The sequence below is a fragment of the Triticum aestivum genome, chromosome 1D (genome assembly GCF_018294505.1).
Source record: "Triticum aestivum cultivar Chinese Spring chromosome 1D, IWGSC CS RefSeq v2.1, whole genome shotgun sequence".
In the NCBI taxonomy this organism is placed as follows: domain Eukaryota; kingdom Viridiplantae; phylum Streptophyta; class Magnoliopsida; order Poales; family Poaceae; genus Triticum; species Triticum aestivum.
In genome coordinates this window covers 493357651-493381016 of record NC_057796.1, presented here as the reverse complement: position 1 = coordinate 493381016, position 23366 = coordinate 493357651, and the positions used below count along the sequence as shown (strand labels likewise).

The 23366-nt window shown below is 42.9% G+C and overlaps 1 protein-coding gene and 1 long non-coding RNA gene across 2 annotated transcripts; both read right to left on the bottom strand.

Moving 5' to 3' along the window:
* Positions 1-5870: 5870 nt before the first annotated feature.
* Positions 5871-7790, bottom strand: LOC123179533 (uncharacterized). The gene is made up of 3 exons (XM_044591569.1): positions 7556-7790; positions 6835-7013; positions 5871-6500 (listed from the first exon to the last, which is right to left on the bottom strand). The coding sequence occupies exons 1-3, from the start codon at positions 7664-7666 to the stop codon at positions 6266-6268; spliced, it is 525 nt and encodes a 174-aa protein (XP_044447504.1). The 5' UTR covers positions 7667-7790; the 3' UTR covers positions 5871-6265.
* A 4220-nt stretch (positions 7791-12010) lies between these two features.
* Positions 12011-13264, bottom strand: LOC123179523 (uncharacterized). Its single transcript, XR_006490431.1, has 3 exons — positions 12863-13264; positions 12350-12528; positions 12011-12249 (listed from the first exon to the last, which is right to left on the bottom strand). It is a non-coding gene; the product is annotated as an uncharacterized lncRNA (long non-coding RNA).
* Between the last annotated feature and the right edge of the window lie 10102 nt (positions 13265-23366).

The window sequence follows — 23366 nt, the reverse complement described above, 5'->3', positions numbered from 1 at the left end:
TTCAACATATATAAGGAGGGGCAGGGCTCCCCAAAGAGGGACAAGCAAGAAGAAACAATCTCTAGGGCTAGACACAAAGAGCCGGTTTACCGGCGACTCCCTCGTGATCATAATGAGACCTAGCCTCAAACAGCACGTAGGGTTGTTACCGGATGATGTTTCCCGGGGCCCGAAGCTGTCTAAACCCTTGTCTTGTGCGTTGATCCGCCCTGCGTCTCTCATCCCAATCAACCCCTCTCAAGCTACTACATAGATGCGTTGGCCTCACGACTAAGTCCTCACCCTAGGACATCTGCCATGACAATTCCACGACACTTGCCGAAGAGCCAAACAGGCGGACCTCCACTTGGGACCACCACCCCGCCATCCAAGACCCCAACCTCATCACCGCACACCGACACCAACAACCTAACCACTCACATCACCCACCAGCAACATGGAGGAAAGACCCCTCCATTCCCACGGTGCACCCGGCCCCATCATGCACCACGTGCAAGTTTGGACACCACGGCGGTGAACAACCATAGGATGAGGGGCAGGGGCCAGGCTCCCGTACACAACTCGTAGGGCACAATTGGCAGGCAGTCAGCCATGGGTAGGTTCGGCCAGCAGCCAAACCCTACCGAAACTCCCAGATCCTGGCTGGATCTAGATCCGAGTTTGAGACAACCCCAACAAGGCCACAGGCCCTGGTCGGGGATGACGCATGACCCATCGAGGATGCCGCACGGGAGGGCCAGATCTATCCACCTCTAGCCGGATCTAAGGAGTCTCCCAGGTGTCGTCAGAGGAGGCCTCAATCGGTGCCGGAGATGCTCATGCGAGGGGGAGGAGAACCACACGAGGAGTAGAAGAAGAAGAAGCTTAGGGTGCCATCCAGCTGCCAAATGTACCAGAGATAGCCTGCGAGTGGTGGCATTCAGGGGAGCTGATGTGGCATGCAGGATGAAGCAAAGCCATGGGCCACGAACTCCATGGCCCAAGGAACCATGGGGCACCATGGAGAAGGACCCCCACCGCCGCTGGAGGATGCTGGCGGGGATCGAGTGGAGGAAGGAAAGTGGCCCTAGGAATTGGGATTCACACTCAAGTCGCCTGGGCGTGGCAACGCAAGAGGGAGTGAGGGCAATTCGTGAAGAATAGGATTATAACTTCACACATTTTGAATATCCTGTTTGAGTTGCTTATTCGAATAGGTAACAACTATTTCGTTGGTAGAGACACATCTTTCAATGGTTAACTATCAGCCATTGATTTAGATCCACAATATCATGGAAGAAGACCCGAAAGTCTCGAGATAAAAGAAGTACACGCGAGCCACTTGACACCACCATCGTGGCCGCTAGCGTCAACACGGGCCCAACCGTCGCTGATAATCCTTATGATCAAGAATCATTGGTCTGCAGAACCAAACAAAATCATCACAGACTATTGTAAGATATATAACCAAACCAAATCAATATTGTTGTCCTTGCGATCGAGTCAACATTGGGTAAACATATCGAGTCAACATTGGGTTAACATACAAACTTGTTGACGTGTATTAGCTAATAGGAGTAGAAACAAAAAATATATACTTTTGATCTGTGGGTTTTCACACTAGTGCCCAGGATCCACCGAGGACGAGGGAAACCAACAAACGCAAGTGACAAAATTGTTCAAACAAAAAAACACAAGTGACAAAAAGAAAATTTTGATAGCTTATTTACGTCGGTGTGCAGCCCGATTAAATTAGTACGGACGGCCGCTTGTTGCCGTCGGCAAAAAGAAGAAAAGCTCTCCCACACTGAAGAGTCCTAATGCCTGTGCACTGACACACATGGCCACATCCACCACCGGCGGATCCTTAGCTGCTCCGCCACTTCACGCTCAGTTGCAATTTTAGCAAGTGTCTTATAGCTAGGTTTGGATTCACATTCAGAGTCATCTTCACTGGAGGTTTGGAAGTAAGCATTGCGTGAGTTTACCTTGGCACCACGCACCATGAAGCAGTAGGTTGGAGCAGAGTCATCCTCATCATCAGCTTCATCTTCGGCGGTGTGACCATTGTCTTCAGTGTTGAAGATAGACTTGGTGATGAATGCCGAAGCCTAAAACCAGGCTTGCCACGCCTGAATCAGACTCCTCTTGAAACTCCACCTCCGCCTCCTCAGAAGCAGACTCATCCTCTGAATCCATCTCCTTGCCAATAAATGCACGAGCCTTGCTTGATGAGGTCTTCTTGTGAGACGAAGACTTTGATGAAGACTTTGAAGAAGACTTTGACGATTTCTTCTTCTTCTTGTCATTAGAATCATATTCCTTGCTCTTCTTCTTCTTTTTCTTCTTCTTTGGTTCCTTATCCCACTGAGGACACTCAGAGATGTAGTGGCCTGTCTTCTTGCATTTGTGGCAAGTTCTCTTCTTGTAGTCACGAGATGAAGCCTCATCGTTCTTTGAGCTGGATCTTGAAGACTTGCTGAAACGATTCTTCTTGGAGAACTTCTGGAACTTCCTCACAAGCATTGCAAGCTCTTTGCCAATGTCTTCAGGATCACCAGAACTACAGTCAAATTCTTCTTTGGATGAGGAAACGGCCTTTGACTTCAAAGCACGGGATCGGCCATAGTTGGGGCCATAGATATCACGCTTCTTAGATAGCTGTAACTCATGTGTGTTGAGCCTCTCAAGTATATCAGACGGATCGAGATCTTTGAAGTCAGGACGTTCTTCTATCATCAGGGCTAGGGTGTCAAATGAGCTGTCAAGTGATCGCAGAAACTTCTTCACGATCTCATGCTTGGTGATCTCAGTGGCGCCAAGTGCACGAAGCTCATTAGTGATATTAGTGAAGCGATCGAACGTGAGCTGAACATTCTCATTGTCATTCCTCTTGAAGCGGTTGAAGAGATTGCGAAGAACATCAATCCTTGAGTCTCTCTGACTCGAGACGCCCTCGTTGACCTTGGACAGCCAGTCCCAGACTAGGTTTGCAGTTTCCTGTGCACTCACACGGCCGTACTGCCCTTTGGTCAGATGACCACAGATGATGTTCTTGACGGTTGAGTCCAGTTGCGCGAACCTCTTGACATCAGCAGCGGTGACACCTTCACCGACCTTGGGAACGCCTGTCTTGACGACATACCAGAGGTCGACGTCAATAGCTTCAATATGCATGCGCATCTTATTCTTCCAGTAGGGGTAATTAGTGCCATCGAAGACTGGGCACGCAGCGGAGACCTTGATTATCCCTGCAGTCGACATAGCTAAAACTCCAGGTGGTTAAACCGAATCACACAGAACAAGGGAATACCTTCTATGATACCAATTGAAAGTGCTAGTTATCGACTAGAGGGGGGTGAATAGGAGATTTTTATGGAAGTCTTCAAAACACAAGGGCTTTGAAGACAAACATGTAATACTGAACCTATATGATATGCAGCGGAATGTAAACTACACTAGGCAAGTAATAGTTAAGCAAGCAATTCAGTGAAAGCACGAAGACTATCAGCAGCTAGGTAGACAGGATAAGAACGGAAGACGGTATGAAGCCAAACAGATATAAGTCTTCACTCAGTGAAGTCAAATGGATCAGGCAGGCAAGAAATGACTTCACGAAGAAAAACTGAAAAGTAAGGAGAGTAGGGGATAGAACCAGTTGCTTGGTGAAGACAAGGATTTGGTAAACCAGTTCCAGTTGTTGTGACAACTGTACGTCTGGTTAGGGAGGATGAGATTGAACTCAGAAGACTGTGTCTTCACCTTATTCCTTGTTCACGGGCAATCCACAATGGCTGCTAGTACATGGTGCGTTGTCCTTTGAAAATTGCTGCTGCTGCTGTGGCTTAAGGATGCCAGCAAAATTTGCATGTTTTGCTGTACAAGACTGCTAGTACCTCAGACTAAACATGCACGCATTTCCAGTGCTCCAAGGAACCATGGAGATTTGAGTAAATTGAATGAAAATGAGTCACTGTGCAACTGAATACCTATAAATTTAGATTATAAAAAAAACCACAACTCTCTCGAAACTGAAAAGGGTAGACGATTACAACTTGGTTATCTCTTTGGGTTAGGTGGTGTGAGCGCGTCAGACAGCAGCAGATTTCCTTTTCTTTTCTCTTATCTCTAGGGTGAAATGGAAGGCCGGTTTGTCAAGGTGTAGTCAGTTCGCTCCGCCTCGAGGGCTTTATCACATGTGCGGAGCTCCCTACATGCGTTGTAGATGATCACACCTCTATCATCACGCAGGATCATGCCACCTCGCGCCGCGCCCGTGGCTGCGATGGAACTCCCATCCGTGTTTAACTTTGTCCAGCCCGGCATAGGGGGAGCCCAGCTCACGCTCTCCTTTGCCTCCTTGCTCACATGGCCGCCTTGTGGTGAGGGATTAAACACCATCTTCCCCTTCTCTATATCGCCCTTGGGATATTGTTGTATGCAGAATAGTGAGTTGATATACCCGTGCAAAAAACGCCTGGAAGCTTCAGCAGGGGGTGGCGGCTTGTCGTGTGTGATCTCGTTACAACAGACATGTCATATTCGCCACATGGCTCATGAGCACCACCAGTCTAGCCGTATCCTCCAAGGGATCCAACAGAGAAAAACCCACTCCGGGCCTATATTGTGGATGGACTCCACCTTGGGGATGTTCCAGTCCAGAGCCATGATGCGCCAGAGTTCCCTTGCCAAGGGGCACCTGCAAAACGCATGGAATCCGTCCTCACGTTCCATAGCACAGAGGGGGCATATGTCAGTAAGCTCGAGATGCCGTGAGAATTTATTGGACCAAGTAGCAAGTGAGTTGGTGACGATTCTCTAGGCGAAGACGCGTACCTTCGGGGAAGCAGGGCACCCCCGTATGATCTTCCAGATGGCGCGACGACCATCTGGTGCCCTGCTCGTGGCGGAAGCCAATGGACGCTCGCGCTCGTCCATGGCAAGGCGGTAAGCGGACCGAACGGTGATGATACCGTTCCTCTCTGGTGCCCATGTGATGATGTCGTCGTGGACGCGAGGCGAGGTGCGGATGCTAGTGATGACGTCAATATCCGCCGGGAGGAAGTGGCGACAAAGAAGGTCCATGCGCCAGGACCCATTGTCGTCCAGGAGCTCCGCAACCCTCCTGAGGCGGCACGTGCCCTGCAAGGTCACGGGTTGTCGCGACGGCTCCCTTGGCAGCCACCGGTCGCGCCATATACGGATGTTTCGCCCGTCCCCGACGCGCCATATGATGCCCTTTTTCAAGATAAACATAATGTTGTGGGAGAGAATATCAAGACAAGAAATGGAGGTCAAGTGTCTTCGGTGTTGTTCTGTGAATTTGTACGATTAATTCAAACCTCTGAACTGGTGGTGATGGATTGCAAGCCTATTTTGCGTGGGGTGATGCTCTAGCCTATGTTGTTTCGGTTATTTATCGATCACGTCTTAAGGGGTGAGTTACTATTGTGGTCTTCAAAACCTGGTATGGCGGGTGTATCTGCAAGTCTCGCTTTTCTTTGTTGTTGGTTCAGTGCAATTTTTAATCTCTGGTGGGCGCCGTATAATCATAGTTAGAAGAAGACTAATAGGTTTTTCAATGTTATGTTATGTTGTACTGGTCGTTACGTCTAGTTGTCTATCCATTATACTTGCCTTTATTTTATCGATATTAATCAGAACCAAGATGCCCTTTGGGTGTCTTCATATAAAAAAAACAGTGCTCTAAGAGCATTTCCAATGCATGGTTGCCATTGTGAGTTTTAGAGCATCAAATTTTTTCTTCTCAAACAACTGTCCTAGAATAGGGCATCGACCCAACTACATCTTTCTTCTCCACAAATGCATGCATATTGAAACAAAACATAAACTATGAACATAATTTAAACGTTGCAAGAACACCACATACATAATCAACAACATATCAAATTGAACTTCAAATTCATCCATCGTTTTTTGACATACTTATCTTCTAACTCCACAATTGAATGGGTGCGACCACTCTGGCGTCACAACGCCACCGCACAAGAGAGGACTTGGGGTGGGGACTGGATTGGGAAGCACGCGGTGACCCATCGGCCCTTGTCCTACACGCGGGCATGCACACATGTTCACATTATTCATACACAATTCGCTCAAAGGGAAAGGATAACACACCATGTCACGTATATCTTACAACGACATTCATCATAATAGTACAAGTTCGAGGTGGCACATCATAGACATATACTCCTATTTCATCAAGAGACCTACGTAGATACAATCCTTCTTGTTCTCCATGAAAAAAGATGCAGGTCGTCCATCTTCACTCCTTATCATTGCACCCTTTTGCTTCTGCGCTTCCCACTTGCTTGAGCACACTCTCAGGCAGGCAGCCTTGCTCCACTAGCCTGTGCACACTCTCGGCAGTGTAGTACACTCCTTCATGCTCTATTAGGGGAGCACGGGCAACCACGCCACATAAACTCATTCCAGAAGCAACAAAAAAGATGGACGCCGCAGTCCAATTGGCCACCTTCTTGGTTCTGGTTATCCGGCGCCTAGGTATATGTAATTAAGAGCGTTTAGATCACTACTTCTCTTATACTCCCTCCGTCCCAAAATAAGTGTCTCAACTTTAATACAACTTTGTACTAAAGTTAGTACAAACTTGAGACACTTATTTTGGGACGGAGGGAGTATTAGTTTACAGAGGTAGTATTATATGTCAACTCCAGTAGCTAGCTAGCAGAGGAAAATGGAAATTAGAGCGTTTAATACAACCTATGTTACTAATGTAAGACGTTTTGACAGTTTAATCACTCTGTTCACTAATGTAAAACATTGGGGCAGTTCAATATTTGCATATATATGGTTGGTTGATATTGTACGTACCATTGAGGGTCATGTGGTCTAGGCTCGATTCGTGTGCAGAGAGTCGAGAGCACACACATGGCTGACCCAGAAGCTACGGAAGCCGCCTCGGCGTTAGCGATGAGATCGTATAACTCCTCTTTCTTTTGCTTGATTTGCGACACAAGGTGTTCTTTCCGGGAGAACGGAGATCTTGAATTCTGGAACACACAAAGGATATGAGTGTTGAGTTGTATATCTAGTAACATGATTTCCACCGATGTTGTACATGAACACACTTCTACAAAATCTGAAATCCTGAAGTACTCCCCCTGTTTCAAAATAAGTGTCAATGGAGTAAAACCATGACACTTATTTTGAAATGAAAGGAGTAAATTTTTAGTGAAATACAAGCAAACTTTACTAAAGTTCGAAAAATTGGGTGTTCCTCCACTGGCCTCTATGTAGGTCTGCCCACTAGCGCTATTGGGCCATAAAGTGAACCAGACAAATAAATAAATCCAACAATACACCTGACCCGACTCTAACTACGCACCGCTCTTAGAGAAAAACTAGTACTGCCTATGATCCATATTACTTGCCGTTCAAACGAATGTAACTAGTGTTAGATATTCTTTTGAGCGATAAGTAATGTATAAATCGGAGAAAGTAATAAATTCAAAAATATTACCTAGCACATGCACATGAGAGATACAGACATGATGTGTAAAGATTTCGCATACGTACGACCTACGTTACGTACCTGCTGGGTGTGGATGAGCCTTGGCGACAACAGGGTGAGGGGCCGGCGTTGCTCTACTCTAACGACAGCTCGCTGGATCAGCCTCGTCGCCGCGCGTCCAAGCGCCACCATCGACCGTCGCCTGTCTGCAGACAGTTAGTTAGGGACGAGAACGCCGCCAACGATATGATTTGTTTCCGGCTAGTTGCGGCACGCGATCGAGTTGATCAATTTCTTTGATCTGAGTTGTTTCTCAAAGGTGTTAGATAGATAGATACTTAGAATAGAACTCTGCGTATATATAGCTACTACTACTTACAGAACCGGGTCGGTGCCATGTACGAACCGGACACGACTAGCCTAGTAATAGTTGGGTCGTGAATACCTCTAACAGCCTCTTCCTCTCCTCTCGTTCGCCTCGAATCCGAACACGACACCATGGATAACGACGCGGGCATGTACGTACCTGTACACCGCATGTGCTTCGACGACGTACGTACATACGTAGTATCGAGCTGCGTAAAAAAACAGCTACAGGTGGATCCATCTTAAGTAGTGTAAGTAGGTCATTAGTTTCGTATAAGAGAAAGGTGTTGGCATCGTGCCGTACATGGGATGGTTCACTAAATGAAAATAAGAGTAAATTTCGTTTTTTTTTACCCCAAGTTCGACATTTGTGGCAGTTATTACCCATTTTTTGAAAAAAAAAATCTCAAATCATCGCCGTCAAGCTCGCAGGTAAATGTTTGTGTAGCATTGCTTGTAGAACGAAGATTTAACCCTGGTGTATTGCTCATTGGTTAGAGGAGTGTTTTTTCTCGCAAAAAAGAAAAAGGTTAGAGGAGTGTTCAACTTTGCGCAAGGCAAGACACATTTTGTTGAGAAAACCAATAATCTTAACTGTCGTAATATTGATGTTACGCTAGTCGTGTCCGGTTCGTACATGGCACCGACCCAGTTTGGAGCTCAATAACCAAAATTCAAGATGTGACTCGGGTAGATCGTTTGTAGGCTAGCAGAGTTGTTAGCTTTCTCGCGGAGTGCGACAAAGTTTCGTAAGGCATGCGTAAGTAATATCGTGTATGGTTACATGCCAACTTTTGTCATGTATAGTAATCTCATAACCTTGAAATATTGATTTCATTGGACAACTCTTTTTGCAAGCACTATTGGGTACATTAACTTGAGCATTGTGGGCCGAGTATCTTTTTTTTGTTTAGAATCGGGTGGAGTATCTCTAAAACTAACCCCTTAAGATAATTAACAACGATACCCAAGTCTCAAATGACTTTCTCTTATTATTTATTTATCTTTCTGTTCTTATCATTTTAAAAACTAATCCCATGGGAAGTCTCGGTAACTAGAAGAAATAGAGAAAAAGGTACTAATTTAGACAAGCGAATAAAAGCTTCATACTAACTATGAAGACCTACTCCCACTTGGACATGTCACACCTGCAACTAATACTAACTAGTAGGGGTATTTCAAGCTTATAAAGCACGAGTCGTAGGACATGCTCATTTTCATGAATGTTCACACTTCTCTTCCTTAGGTTGTATTCCTCCATGATCAATGTGAATCAAGTTCAAATTAAAAAAATTAGCAAAGAATGCACAAACAACACTGACATTATAGCTCCACAGTTGCCAGGAAAGAGTGCCCCTACCCAGCCGCCAGGGTTTCTTCTGCCTCCTGTCGGCACGGACGCTTGTCTGCCTCGTCTTCTGTGCCCTTAGGGCCATGGAGGCACGGTGGATCGCGGCATTTGCCGGCGGGGGGGGGGGGGGATACTTTTCTGAGTTTTCTTAGGGTTTGTGTCCTGCTCAGAGAGACGAGTGGCAACGGTTCTCTGAAGATGGAATAATGTTTTCCCCACCTAGCTCCCGTCCCAATGGTGCTTCTAGCGTCATTGGGGGGCGTGTGGAGACTTATCTCCAGCTGATCTCGTGGGATTCGGTCGGCGTTTGTCTTCGGTCGATCCACATGGATCTGTTATTTGTTTTTCTGTGTTCATGTGTCTACAGGTTGTATCCTTCCAATCTAAGCTCCCCTCACCGGCAACGGTTGTTCTTCTGGTGCACTGGTCTCATAGGGCCTTAGCACGATGACTTCCTAACTGTCTATTACTACAAGTTCTGCCTGGCTCTAGTGAGGGAGAGGCGATGCCGACGGCGCGCCTTCGGCTTCCCTCGGTGCTTGTAGTCATCGCTAGGTGTTCTACGGGTCTGGATGTAATTTTTATTATTGCTGGTGTTCGTCGTACTATCATGATTGATAATGAATAGATTGAAAGTTTTACCGCAAAAATATACTGCAACGAAAAAGAGCAAAACCAAAATCTTTTGGGGACTTTGATTTTTGAAGACTAACGGAAAACGAAAATGGAAAGCAAGGCTAGACGGTAGAAGAAGTGGCTCATGATACCATGTAAAAGGTTTTAGGAAGCGTTGTTTTAGTAAGCATTGAACCCTTTGTCTCGGGCAACACTTGTATATATATAGCGACCAATTGATCATACATTTATGGGAGATTACAGAAGGTTTGGCCCATACGTATCTATAACAATCTCTTACAATGCAGTGCTCAGCTACAACCATCGACATCTGCCTCTGGTATGAAAGTTAAAGAAGAAGATCCTGAGAAACTTGATTTTCACGAGAAATCCTCGGCTACCTATACTAGGCGCTTGACCAACGACCAAGGCAACGATAGAGGCTCAGATGGACGAATTGGGAGGTGGATTTTTCATTTCGGGCTTGAAAATGTTGATGCTGCTGTGGAGATGGAGGCTGGGTCAGGTGGAGAAACAGGGAGATGGGCCTTGGTCAAACACATTGTCACTATGCTAGTCTCCTCATTATCGGTTTTGTTCTCTCTTCTCGTTTTCCTGTTCCGGCATCCATGTGAGCAATTCACGTTGTGTCTGCCAGCTGATGATAGATGTCGTCACACCGAGACGGCCCTAAGAAAATCTCTCCATCATCGGCGGAGCAAATCCCACTCTTGAGCTATGTCATTAAGATCACCAGCACTTTCACCACAGCCACCCGCACTTGCCTACCCGACTGGCTATTTTAGCTATTCTCTCTTCAACCTTCCTCTAACCTAAAATAGTCGTACCGCTCCCCCTTTAGAGATAGATTTCTTTATTCTCTAAGCTAGCTAAACGCCCGAAACATAATAAGCTAAGCCTCCGTCGATTTAGCCAAAGCAGGCCTGGAGAAAATAATGGGAGTCGGTGTCCCTTAAACGCCTTGTTTCCTCTTCTTTACGGTGGCTTCTTCTTAAATGAAAGAAGATCTCTGCTGCGCTTATGCCTTCAAACCCGAAAACAGTGGTTATTACGACACCAGGTGAAATAGCTGCTTTTTCTTCTCTTCCTCCCCTCGACCTATTGAAGTTGCGCTCACCCGCAGCCCTAAGCCCTACAGTTCCTTCGCTTACCGCCTAATCTTAATCTATTGCCCTGCCTCCAAGAGAAGAAATGGCACCAACCGATACAATGGCGGCTAGTTCCAGGGTATCACATAGCACTCTGAGCTCTCTAAGACGCTGCCAAGTCTTGTCTTTATCTGCCCACCTGGTTCTCCGTAGAGACCTCTACAAAAGTTCTCAGCTCCACTTCCCACAAAAACATCTATGAAGTTATTTTCAATGTCCCTTAGAGAGATTGTTACCTCCTTCCAAAACAACAAAAACCCACCGCTCCGGCCATCACTTTGGATAACATTCTTATGATCCGTCTTCAATGTTTGACGTAGACATTCTGCTGGGTATTCATCTCAATGACTCTCGATCAAGAACATCACGTAAGGCTCCTGCACATTTGAACATGCAACAATGCCCTAACTGCCGCAACCTGTTGCAGGCCACAGTAATTCCAGCTTAGGATTCTCATTGCCTTCTGGAACTAGTTGATTTAGCAGATGAACAAACTTGCTGTTATCAGAATGATACGGAGGGATAGAAAATCGATCGCAACACATTGCAAGGCAACAGAGTTGCGCCGGGACAGACTATCGGCTTCGCAAGACGCGCGCCGGGACGGACAATCAGCTACACAAGACTATGCAAGTGACGGATCCTTCAAAACAACCATGTAGCAGACCACAAGAACAAACAACTAGGCTAAACCAGCTCTTCTTCTTCTCTCATGAGGGCATCACGTTCACAATCAATGGGGCGCCCATAGCCCCGTGAGGTCAGACGACGACGGGCAGATGGCTAGGTAAGCAGCACGCGAGGGTAGGCGTCGGGTTTCGCTTCCGCTACACGCAAGGGCAAACGCCAGGCTGTCGGCGGTGGTGATCAAGCCCTAGATCGCCTACTAATCGCCCTCCAAGAGGAAAAAAACACTCTGTAGTACTAGTTTTGTCCTACTCTAGATCTAGACCTTAGTCTTAGTTTATCGATAGAGACGAAGCAACTCGATCGACCGTAAATTAATAATCCCCGACATACCTCTCCCCCCCCCCCTAGGATAGTGTTATAGTTAGTAAAACTGCAGATCATAATTAAACAGAAAACAGGTTGGGGCCATCTTGGTTCTAAGTTTTCGATCTCATCTTCACTGGGTTCCTTTGTCAATGGTCTGGTCTTGTACCCCCTTGTCGGTGGTGATGCCATATGCCAAAGCAGTAATACAAATGTAGAATGCCGTCCTGGCAATTCCATCGAGCACACTGTTAACCCTTGTAGCAAACCGCTCCCTCTGCCTGCAGGTCAAAAGAGATAATATTAACCCTAAGGAAGAAATAGAGAAGTGATTTTGTATATTCATATGCATCTTGTTTGATCATATGATATTGTACTTACTAGAGTATGTCATCTACTTCTGGAACGAGTTGTCGTCGAAAATGGGGAATTAGTTTGAGTAGCTGCATGTCATGCTCATCAATAGCCTCGGGATTCGTCTTCGCCTTCGGTAACAAATCATACAACTCTGCTTTCTTCTGCGCCACCCTATATAGCCCGTCGTTGATCTTGCGCGCATGCTTGATTCATACAGAGGTAATAATATCGATATACTTAGTTTGTATCATCTTTATTAAGTAAGCACTGGTTGTGATTAGTAAATAATTAAAAAGAATACTGTTATGTCTGTCAATTAAGTGAGTTCGATATGTATGCATGCATAGGGTGCAGGTGTAGCAACTAGTCACATGTGTATATAGATAGATGGAGCCAATATATATTACTACTAGTATATGCTTGGCTCGGTCGCCATCAATGGATATCTAAAAAGAGAAGGGCCTTGTTCAATGGATTACTTGAAATTTTGTTCAATGGATTACCTGAAATCATGAGGTAAAAGATTTCGTAAGTTACCTCACGGGTGTGCATGAGTCTGCTTGGGGAGAAGGGCTGGCGCCGGTCCTCAGCCATGAGCCTCCTCGCCACGTGTCGAAGCGCCGCCGCCATGGATCAATACTACTTGGGAAGAAAGCCTTGAGTTTATTTCTTCAACTCACGGTTTGCAAATTACAGGGTGCATAGGTAGGTATATATAGCCAATACTACTACTACTCAGAGAAGGCTAGGAAACTAACACGATCTGGAAATTTCGGTAGATTTTCCTTAGGTGGCTAGCCGACTAGGGTTATTCTCCGTTTCCTTCTCCTCGCTACGCCGACTCCAAACACAACACGATCGAGAGCGACGCGGACACATACGTACGTACGTACGTACGTACGTTTCCTTTTTCTTTTTCTTTAGAGACAGAAGAAAAAATGCAATCGGTTTCCTGGCCTCCTCCTCGGTCTGGTCCATATGATGATGTATTATATTGGGAAAAAGCCATCTGTTTTGGAACCTTGTGGAAGTTTCCTGGCCTGTTTTACCAGGTTAGGAACCTCCAGGATCAAGTCCCGTTTATTCCATCTTTTTTTCCGTTTATCATTCTTTTGGTTTTATTTTTGGTTTTTCTTTAATTTATTTAATAAAATATTCAAGAATTTTGGATATTTTAGAAAATATTCACTTTCAAATAATTATCACGTTTTTATAATGTAACATTTTTCTGAAAATGATTTTTTCCCGAAAAATGTTCGTTTTTCTCAAAAAAAAATGTCCAATTGTTTCTGGACCAGCCCGTTTTCTGTGTTTTTTGTTCGGTTTCTGGTTTTCTCGTTGATCGAGTTGTTCGATGGTCTTTCTCCAGTCATTTTTTTTCATCGATTTTTTGTTTCTTCATGGTTTTCTGCTTTATTTCTTGTTCTCACCGGGTTTTTTGCACTTTCTCAGTTTTTATTGGTGTTTTTCTTCTTTTCTTTCATTGTTCTTTATTTTTCGGATTTCTTTTGTTTCTTTCTCTGTTTTCAATGGTTTTTTTCTATTTTTTATTTTCCTTCCGTTTTGTTTCTTTCTTCTTGGTTTTCATCGGTTTTATTTGTTTTACTTTGTTTCTTTCTAGGTTTTCACTATTTCATTCTTTTGCACTGGGGTTTTCTCTTTTGTATCAGTTTTGAATGGTTTTTTCTTTCTCTTTTTGTATAGATAGGAACATTTAATAGACACATTTAAAAAAATAAAAAATGAAACAGTTTGTATACATCTGAAACATTTAGGCGTTGAATGTTTTTTAAATATATGACTAATTGTTTTCCAAAATTGATGTCAACTTTTTACATGCACATTCAACGTTTTTCGTACACATGAGGAACATTTTTATATACAATTTTAATATTTTCCAAAGACATGATAACATTTTTGAAAACTTATACTTTTTGTGTCTATCTTTTTCCATAAGACATTGTACATTATTTATATATATATATATATTAGAACCATTTTTTATATACATGTTTACAATTTTCCAATTATATAATTATAATTTTTGAAAACTTATATCTTCTAGTGTCTACTTTTTCCATAATCATTATACTTTTTTAATGCATCAGGAACACTTTTTTTAAATAATTAATATTTTTCACATACATGATTAACATTTTTAAACATATATTTTTTGTCTACGTTTTTCCATACATATTTTAGATTCTTTCTATACACATTTAACATTTTTCGAATATATGATTAACATTTTTAAACATATATTTCTTTATATCTACATGTTTACCATTTTCAAAATACGTGATATTTTTTTCATTTTTATATGAAGTGGTTTTTTAATAAATATATTCAGAATACTTGAAAATAAAGGCTCACACTGAGCAAAGGGATAAGCTTGCCCCTTCCTTCCTGCCCTAGTGAGTGAGATGCATGACAAGCCAATCCAACGAGGTCGTGACAAACTTGAAATTCATAGTGTGGTCTGAAACATTGGTAATGATCATTTGACATGTATATTCAGCTTAGCCTCACGTGCACAATGGTGCTCTTAAACCTGCAGATCTAGTAATCCTATATACCTAAGAGATTCATCCCCACTATATTATTTATCTTGACATGCAACCTATTCACATCATCAAGTAGGTCCATCATGTAAAAACTCTTTCCCACTAACTCTTCATGCACATGCAACCTATTACAAATAACCATTAACTATTTTTTGTGCCCTCTCAAGCAACCACGTCATTCTAGGTTTCTTTCTCAATCTATGCGACTAATTTTTTTATGAATGCACATGTGTAGTTGCTATCATTGTTTTAGGTTTAGCCAAGCGTGGAGATGTCTCCACTATCTCTACTCAACGTTGTTTTCATCACATATCGTCTCGCCGATATATGTCAAGGTAATAAATTAACAGAACAAAAATCACACTCATTGCTGGATTTTTCATTAAAAAATAGATGTTTACTCTGAACAATATTTTTTTCAAAAAAATATCACCAAATTCTACTAAGTTTCATAAATTTTCTCACATTTTGAAACATCAAATTATTTGTTAATAGTTCCTGCAGCAACGCGCGGGGTATCATCTAGTATAATAAATGACGGAGGATCTGGTGGAGTAAACCGTAAACAAACAGCTGGAAAATGTCCAGAGTAACCAGTGGTGAAGAAGAAAAATCATAGTTTTAAATAGCCGGCTATAGCCTCGCTATAGCTTCACTATAGCTGTTTGAGCATGTTGCCGCTAAATGATTTTATGTACAATTTTCCGCTATAGCCCAGCTATAGCTGTTTTTAAGGGTCGCCGTTATATGCCATAGCCCACTCTTTAAAACATTGAGAAAAATACAAGTCATGCAGCTTGGCATGATTACTACCTAATCGTCTTATATTTTGGTATGGAGGTAGAGATCACAAATGGTCTTCATGCAGCTACAGTATTGTTCATTCAACCCATAAAAGCTTCAGGTTACAACAAAGCAACTGAAAAAAAATACAAATCATAAATACTCTGTCTCCATGCAACTACATAACTAACTGTTTTCTTAATATAAGATACACAAATAATTCTCTTCACTAAACTGAACTGAACTGCAGTCAGTCTGTAGCAGTTGATCTTGTCAGGCAGGAGGCTTCCACGGCTTCTCCTCTGGGGTAGTACAAGTACAACCATCCACCTGCCAAGCTAGGACACTCTACATTTCTTTCCATCAGGTTACAAGCTACTGTCCCGCAAAAAAGAGCTAGTGTTTGGGGGGGGGGGGGGCTGTCCCCCAGCTTTGGATCAATTTCTGAAGAACTTTCTTTTGGAGAGTTAGATTAGAACCTTTTTACCATTTGGCCCCCCAAACACTGATGATTTGTGTCCCCCCCCCACCGCCAGTGATTTTCGGCTAGCTCCGCCACTGCCTAGCTCCTACAACCAATGGCAACTGAAATAATATAATATGAATCACATATGGTCTTAGTCTCCATGCAGCTACAATAATCAGTGTTCTCTCAACGCACACATGAGAGCACAAGTAAAAATCACAAAAGAATAGTCTTCTCATAATAATGCACAATGCAACACACTCCTTCGTCGATGCAATTTCTCGTTCATACTGCAGCATCACCGTGGATCCATTACCAGCCAGGGACGTGCTCTGTTGGCCGAAATGGGCATGAGGACTCGGTGTACCAAACTAGATATGGATGAACATGGCCCTTCAAGCAAAGTGGTTATGGCTTCAACGGACAGATCAATCTAGGCCCTGGCTGGAGTCCAAATTATCTGTTCCTGATGAGGCGAGGGGACTTTTCCAGGCAGCAATGAGAACGTTCGTGGGGGCGGACACACGGCACTCTTGGAAGATCGATGGTTGAGTGGATATCGGCTGCAGGAAATCGCACCCCAGCGGTTCTCCACTGAGGTGCTCAGCCAATTAAATCGACGGCACAATCGCAACAGTTCTCCCATATTACACCCTTAGTCGAATTTATCGGGAACGTAAGAGCTACACGTAAGGCCGGACAACCCAACAATTGACCAAAATTTAGGTTCGAAACTGATGCATATAAAGCAAAATCCGAGACGCCAGGTACTTCGGACTTGTATTTTGGGACAAGGAAATGAAGCCCTTGAACAATTGTATTTTAAACACATTCATGTAGCTCAAAGGCAGGGATTGTACAGAAATACAATAAGGACCTTTAAAGGGCATGATTTCTTTATTTATAACTCCAAGCTTTACATGCCGAGCTGCAACGAGAGGAACTTAAAAGAATACAATGTAAAAAAGTAAGAGGAGGAAGAAAATACAGGGCGGATGAAATCTTGGCCATGATTGCAGTGCAACCCGGCAAATATATGTTTCAGAAACCGAGAAGTGTCATATTGTAATATAAAGCACAAGTTAAATGTCCCACGACCCGGTCAATTCTGTGACCCAGAATTTTTTGTGAGCATTTTCTATTAATAACCAGGGTCGTATATATGAAAATTGATACCTAAAAAGAAAATGCGTAGATAGAGATATATAAAATAAATAACATGATAGAAAAAATAACTTTAAATATTAAGCCGGCTTTCGAGTCACGACATAAAGACCGGCTCTCGAGGCTCGAGTCTGATTCGCTGATATGAAGCAGGCCTTGTAGCCTTTTAAGGTTTCTCCTAGCTCTCTGCAAGCCGGCTATCACGTGCCTTTAGCCGGTGTTTTAACTTTGATAAGTTCATGTTTAATACAGGCCATGATAGGCATCAGTGTGATTGACTTATCAAGAGTACAGCCGGGTCACCTTTTCGGAGTAGCATCAAGCTAACAGGCAGGTTTAACCAAGTATTATAATGGCATATGCCGTGTTAAGAGGGATGTCAGCAGGTAAACTTGATTAGTTGGAAGCCACCAAGTGAGAGCTCAGCCTAGGATATCTACTACAAAACATCAGGAGTCCACATAAGCCGGCTTTATTCCATTGATCATAATATGATGAGCCAATAAGACAGGATACCTATGTTTAGACCATGGATCATGACAACCAGTCTTCTTTGGTAGCCTATAATTTGTCGCCAATAAGACAGGGTACCTATATTTGAACCGTGCATCATGGCAACTAATCCTCTTTGGTAACCTTTATGGCTCCAATATATTTGAGATGAAATGATAGCCCCTGAGACTAACTCAAGCTACAATTTATTTTATATATGAAAGCAAAATAAATATGAATTGTAAGTCTGGAAGTAACTTAGTTGTTTAGTGATGCGGCATAAGCCAGTGAGGTCGCCCGCGGATAGGTAAGAGACGCTCCCGTAGGAGTCGGAAATCGACAACCCGGCTGACAGCTCGAGACAGCGGCGAATTAAAGGCCGAAATTTGATGGCGTTGCAGCCGGAAATCGTCGAATCGGAGGCGGTGCAGTGTGAGCCGGCTCGGCGAGTGTCGACTTGAACGATGCAAGCCGACACGGGCGCGGGTGTCGGCCTGAACAATGCAAGCTGGGACGGACATGGTTGTAGCCTGGCGTGTAGATGTAGACTGGAGCGCGGGGCGGCGGCGTGCGCGTGTGTCCGTCGAGCAGTGCGGTATGGAGGGACACTAGCGCATGATGATGTTGGCGCGATCTCGCTATTCCTGATATAACACCACTTTTGTAATTTATAATTATCCTGCGTATAAAAATACCACAGGGCAGAGTAGTTGTTTTCAGAGGAATCAAAATGTAATGAAAAATACATAGAATGGATGGCACATGATATTTTTTTGCTCCATCATTTGTGGGGTAGACCGGTCCAAATTGTTTCCTCGATAACCTGGGCCTGGACCTTCTGGTATAGTCGGGTCATGTCTTGCAATGGCGGGTCTAGCAGCGGGTGATTCCCCCAACAGTATCTGCCCAAGGTATTTGGAAGGTACGGTGGTGCACTGGTGCTGATGGTTTTCTCTTCCTCCAAGACCAATGATCCATATCCTAACATTAATTTGACAAATTTTTTATTTTTTATTCTTCCTCCAAGACCAATGATCCATATCCTAACATTAATTTGACAAATTGTTTATTTTTTATTGGGCAAATAAACAAAAAATGTCATTATAAAAGCTTGACCCCAAGACCAATGAAAGCAACACTAGCCAACTTTCAAGCAAAGAGGTTCAATAGTATTAGATGTCACACGTAATTTATACCTTCTAAACCCCATTGCCAAAGACTGTGACAGTACGCTATTTTCAACATCGAACGACTGTAACGGCACAATCAAGTCCTACCGTCATAGTTCTCGGCGGTATGTTCTGTTACCCTACCGCCAAGGATGATGGTAGTAGAAAAAGGGTCAGATCATGAAATTTTTATAGAACCAGGGTCAAATCATGCTAAAGCTTTAAAAAAGGTCAAAACAGTAAATCCGGCCACTGGGTGCTGGCCTCTGTTGTATCAACTATGATTTTGCTGCTGACCTGTTGATGTTGCGGCTAGTTCTAGCGAGTGAAATACTGACGATCACATCTGCAGGCCAATCTTCAGTTGAGAGGCAGGGAAGCATCAAGCATGTATCATTGGGTAAGCCAACATCTTCACTGTTTTCAGCTTTTCATGCTCGGTGTTATGTACATTTCAAATTCTAATACTAGCATATGATGTAGTCCGTACGTTTTTATATTATGAGACGGAGGGAGTAGTATTTTACAAATAGCATGAGGATTTAGTAAATTGACGATCATTTAGTCATCGAGACGAGGACTTGATGAAAAGTGGCATGGATGCAACTTATGTGGCAGTATTTTGATCTCATCTCATGCACTTAATTATTCTTTGTCTTTATAACATGCCATTTTATTAATTATTTATCTATACTCGCCGTATATATCGCCGTATTGCTGTTTCTGGAAATTGCCGGTATCCCATATCGCCGTATCAGTGCTTCGTAGACTACTGCGCCCGCTTCTTTCTCCTTGTCGATCTACTCCACATTTTAACCGCTTGGACTTTACGGAACGTTATACATGATGCAAATGCTACCTAACACCACTGACTAGCTTTGGACCGTGTACGTGACCACATCTTGACGTGCACACTCTGTCATAGCTTGGACTAAATACATGACTAAGAGCTTCTATTGCTGGACTTGGCAAATCCGGCACCTCAAACACCCGCAGACGCGTCCGCTAGCATTGATCAGGCACGTCTTATATGTTGGCTTCCACACCCGCGTCCCTCATATTCAAAACTTCAAACCCATGAAACCCATGCAACGCACTAAGTAAAACACGATCAACACACAGTTCATCTAATCACTATTTCAATGCCGAACAAAAGGAGCATAATTCATCGGTGGACACTGCAAATCCATACTACAAACTACTTAAATCATAGGTAAAATAGAAATAAAACGGGGAGGGGCGAAGGAAATCACCATTTCCTCTCCGACCCCTCCCCCTTTCGGTTGTCGACGCGGCTATGCCCCTCCTCCATGTAGGCGTCGACGTGCGGTGGTGTGTCGTCGTTGGAGCTAGAGGTGGAGTCGTCCGTCAAGTCGGAGTCCGAGCTACAGCTTAGGCCCAACAACCTGTGAAGCGGACGGTCCTGCTTCTTCGCATGGTAGACCGCCTCCGCCTTCGCCACAACGTCCGTATTTGCCTCGCGCTCTGACAACTCGATGGCGAGTCGGAGCGCCTTGACATTCTTGCGGCGGAGGTGTCGCACATTTGTCTCCGTCATCGTGAGAGAGTGGCAGAGGACCGACGCGTGGAGCACGACATCATGATCTATTTGGTCTCATGTTGTCTTCGCAAATTAGTGATTACATCACTGAAATAATGCAGGACAACAATGTAGGTTATATTAATGAAATAATTGGCTTCATGTATGTTACTTGCAGCATTATAAACTCCTTAGTTTATGTTACATCATGAAGTAACCCACCAGCGTTGCTGCAGTCAAAGTTTGAAACCTAAAAAAGTTTTTCTACCATTTTATCTGTTATTATAATATGTACATTATGCAGTAGATCCATTATAGGAATTCAAATTGGCTAACTTTGTTTAATAATTTCTCATCGTGCTTCTGTGTCCAGAGCTTCCATCATTTCTTGCTTGGTGGAGTTGTTGTTGCTGGGTAGCTTTTGTTGGCTGGGGGGAATCAGAACAGCATGAAGGTATCCAGATCATTATATGGGTTTTTTGAGATAGTATGTTCAATGATTTCTGCATCACCAATATTTTGCCGATGTACTTGTGTAGTCTAGTTTTTCATTTCATAGTATCTTTAGTTTATGTATGCACCCAATGGCACTTTTCCTGGATGTACACTCTATTTGTGTGTGGAGTTTGAAATATTATTATGTTTAGTCAAAAAATTATGTTTCACTGCGATTATATTGTTGTAAGGCATTTTTTTGTTTGCAATTTTTTGAAGTGCTTTAGACTATTCTATGCTTTACTTGTTTTATGCGTCTCTGATTTATAAATTGGGTGATTTTGTAGATGTTTCAGTCGGGCAGATTGCTGGTGTCATTGAGTTGCTAAAAGAGTAACTTAGTTAGTTACTAACAAAGCAGGTCAGCTGGAGACCGGGAATTGGAAATTGCGTGAGGATACTAGCAAACGGGACATGGGACTAAGTCATGAACTGCAGATAGAGATTAGCCACCAGGCACACAAGGGGAACATAACACAGTATCGGAATGATGAAATCAGGCTAGAAATTGAGAAACTGAGAGTAATTAAGGGTGGAGATGAAGGCGGGGGTGGTGATAAGGAAAGTGGTGGTGACAAGGAAAAGCCTGAAGATGAGCAGAATAAAAATAAGCCTGCATCTGAACAGAATAAAAACAAGCCTGAACTGGACAAGAACAAGAGTAAGGATGAAGAGAAAGAACCACTGTACAAGGTGAAGTTTACTAATATTTTTGGTATTTCTCATTGGAATAATGTTGTAGCTTACCATCCTCTGGCCTTTTGATTGTCCATATCTCTATTGTTTCAGAAACTTTTTCGCTATTTCATGTACCCAACGACCGCCGAGCAGTTCATCAAAGTTGTATATGAAAACTATTCCAACCACGTCTTTCCTGATGCCACCCATCCTACAATTTATACAAAACTATTATATTTGTTTATAGTTACGTCCATAATAAATTGAAACCATTTACATAGTAGAAGTTATGTTATTTCTTTTTTTGTTTTTCTTTTGTAAACATTATGAATTTCGATTGTGTTAGATGTGTGAAAAGATTAAAGAAGATAAAATTTCATGCCTTCACTTGTTAATTTGCAAATTTGCATTGATTATAGTATTATACTCTCTGAGTGTGTGTGTGTGTGTGTGTAGTATTGTTAAATATCATAGTAGAGAGGTCTAGAATGTATGATAAAGAATTATCATTATCGAGGAATTTGAGTCCAATGTAAGTCCCCACGAGATGATGATCCATGTAATAGGATTTGCAAATTTCGTACTTGTTGGAATCCTAAACATTGCGAATTCAAATTGTGCTATATGTGAAAAGATCACAAAGATAAAATTGCATGCCTTCATTTATTAATTTGAAAATTTTCATTGATTATAGTATTATACTCTCTCTGTGGGTGTTTGTGGGTGTGTGTGTGTGTGTAGTATTGATAAATACCATTCTAGAGAGCTCTAGAATATATGATAAAAGAATTATCATTATTGAGGATTTGCATCCAATGTAAGTCCCCATGAGATGATGATCCATGCAATAGGATTTTCAGATTCCGTACTTGTTTGAAATCTAACAAACTAGTACATTGTGATGGTGCCCTAGACTAGTGGGTATGGATGACCCACAAGTATAGAAGATCAATCGTAATCATTTCGATAAGTAAGAGTCTCTAACCCAATAAGGAGCAGAAGACAATGATAAGTGATTTTCAGCAAGATATTTTCTGCAAGTGTTGTAAATAGTGATAACATATAGTTTTGTAATATGGTAATTCGTAACTAGTAATAAGTAACAATAGTAGCAGGAGTGCAGCAAGGTGTCTCAATCCTTTTTGTAGCAAAGGACAAGCTGGATGTACTTTTTATAAGGAGTAAAGTGTTCTCGAGGACACATGGGAATTCTCATCTAGTCACGTTCATCATGTTTAGTTGATTCACCTTCACTACTTTGCTAATTTAATATGTGGGTGGACTAGTGCTAGAGTGTCGTTCTTACTTGAGCAAGCAACCCTCTTATAATTACCCCCTCTCGCAAGCATCTGCAACTACGAAATAAGAATTAAAATAAATCTAACCATAGCATGAAACATATGGATCCAAATCAGGCCCTTATGGAATAACTCATAAACTAGGGTTTAAGCTTTTGTCACTCTCACAACCCATCATCTATTTATTACTCATCAATGCTTTCCCCTAGGTCCAAATATGGTGAAGTGTCATGTGATCGACGTTCACGTGACACCACTAGAGAAAGAACAACATACATATCATGAAAATATTGAACGAATACCAACTTCACATGATTACTTATAACAAGACTTCTCCCATGTCCTCGAGAAGAAAACTAACTACTCATAAATCATGTTCATGTTCAAGATAA

What these genes read in the sequence shown, in the direction of transcription:
- LOC123179533 (XM_044591569.1), bottom strand. Translation starts at nt 7,666, where the DNA reads ATGGTGGCGCTTGGACGCGCGGCGACGAGGCTGATCCAGCGAGCTGTC. An exon ending in GGCTCATCCACACCCAGCAG is followed by an intron (nt 7,014 to 7,555) that starts GTACGTAACGTA and finishes TGTGTGTTCCAG; the next exon opens with AATTCAAGATCTCCGTTCTC. An exon ending in AGACCACATGACCCTCAATG is followed by an intron (nt 6,501 to 6,834) that starts GTACGTACAATA and finishes ACATATACCTAG; the next exon opens with GCGCCGGATAACCAGAACCA.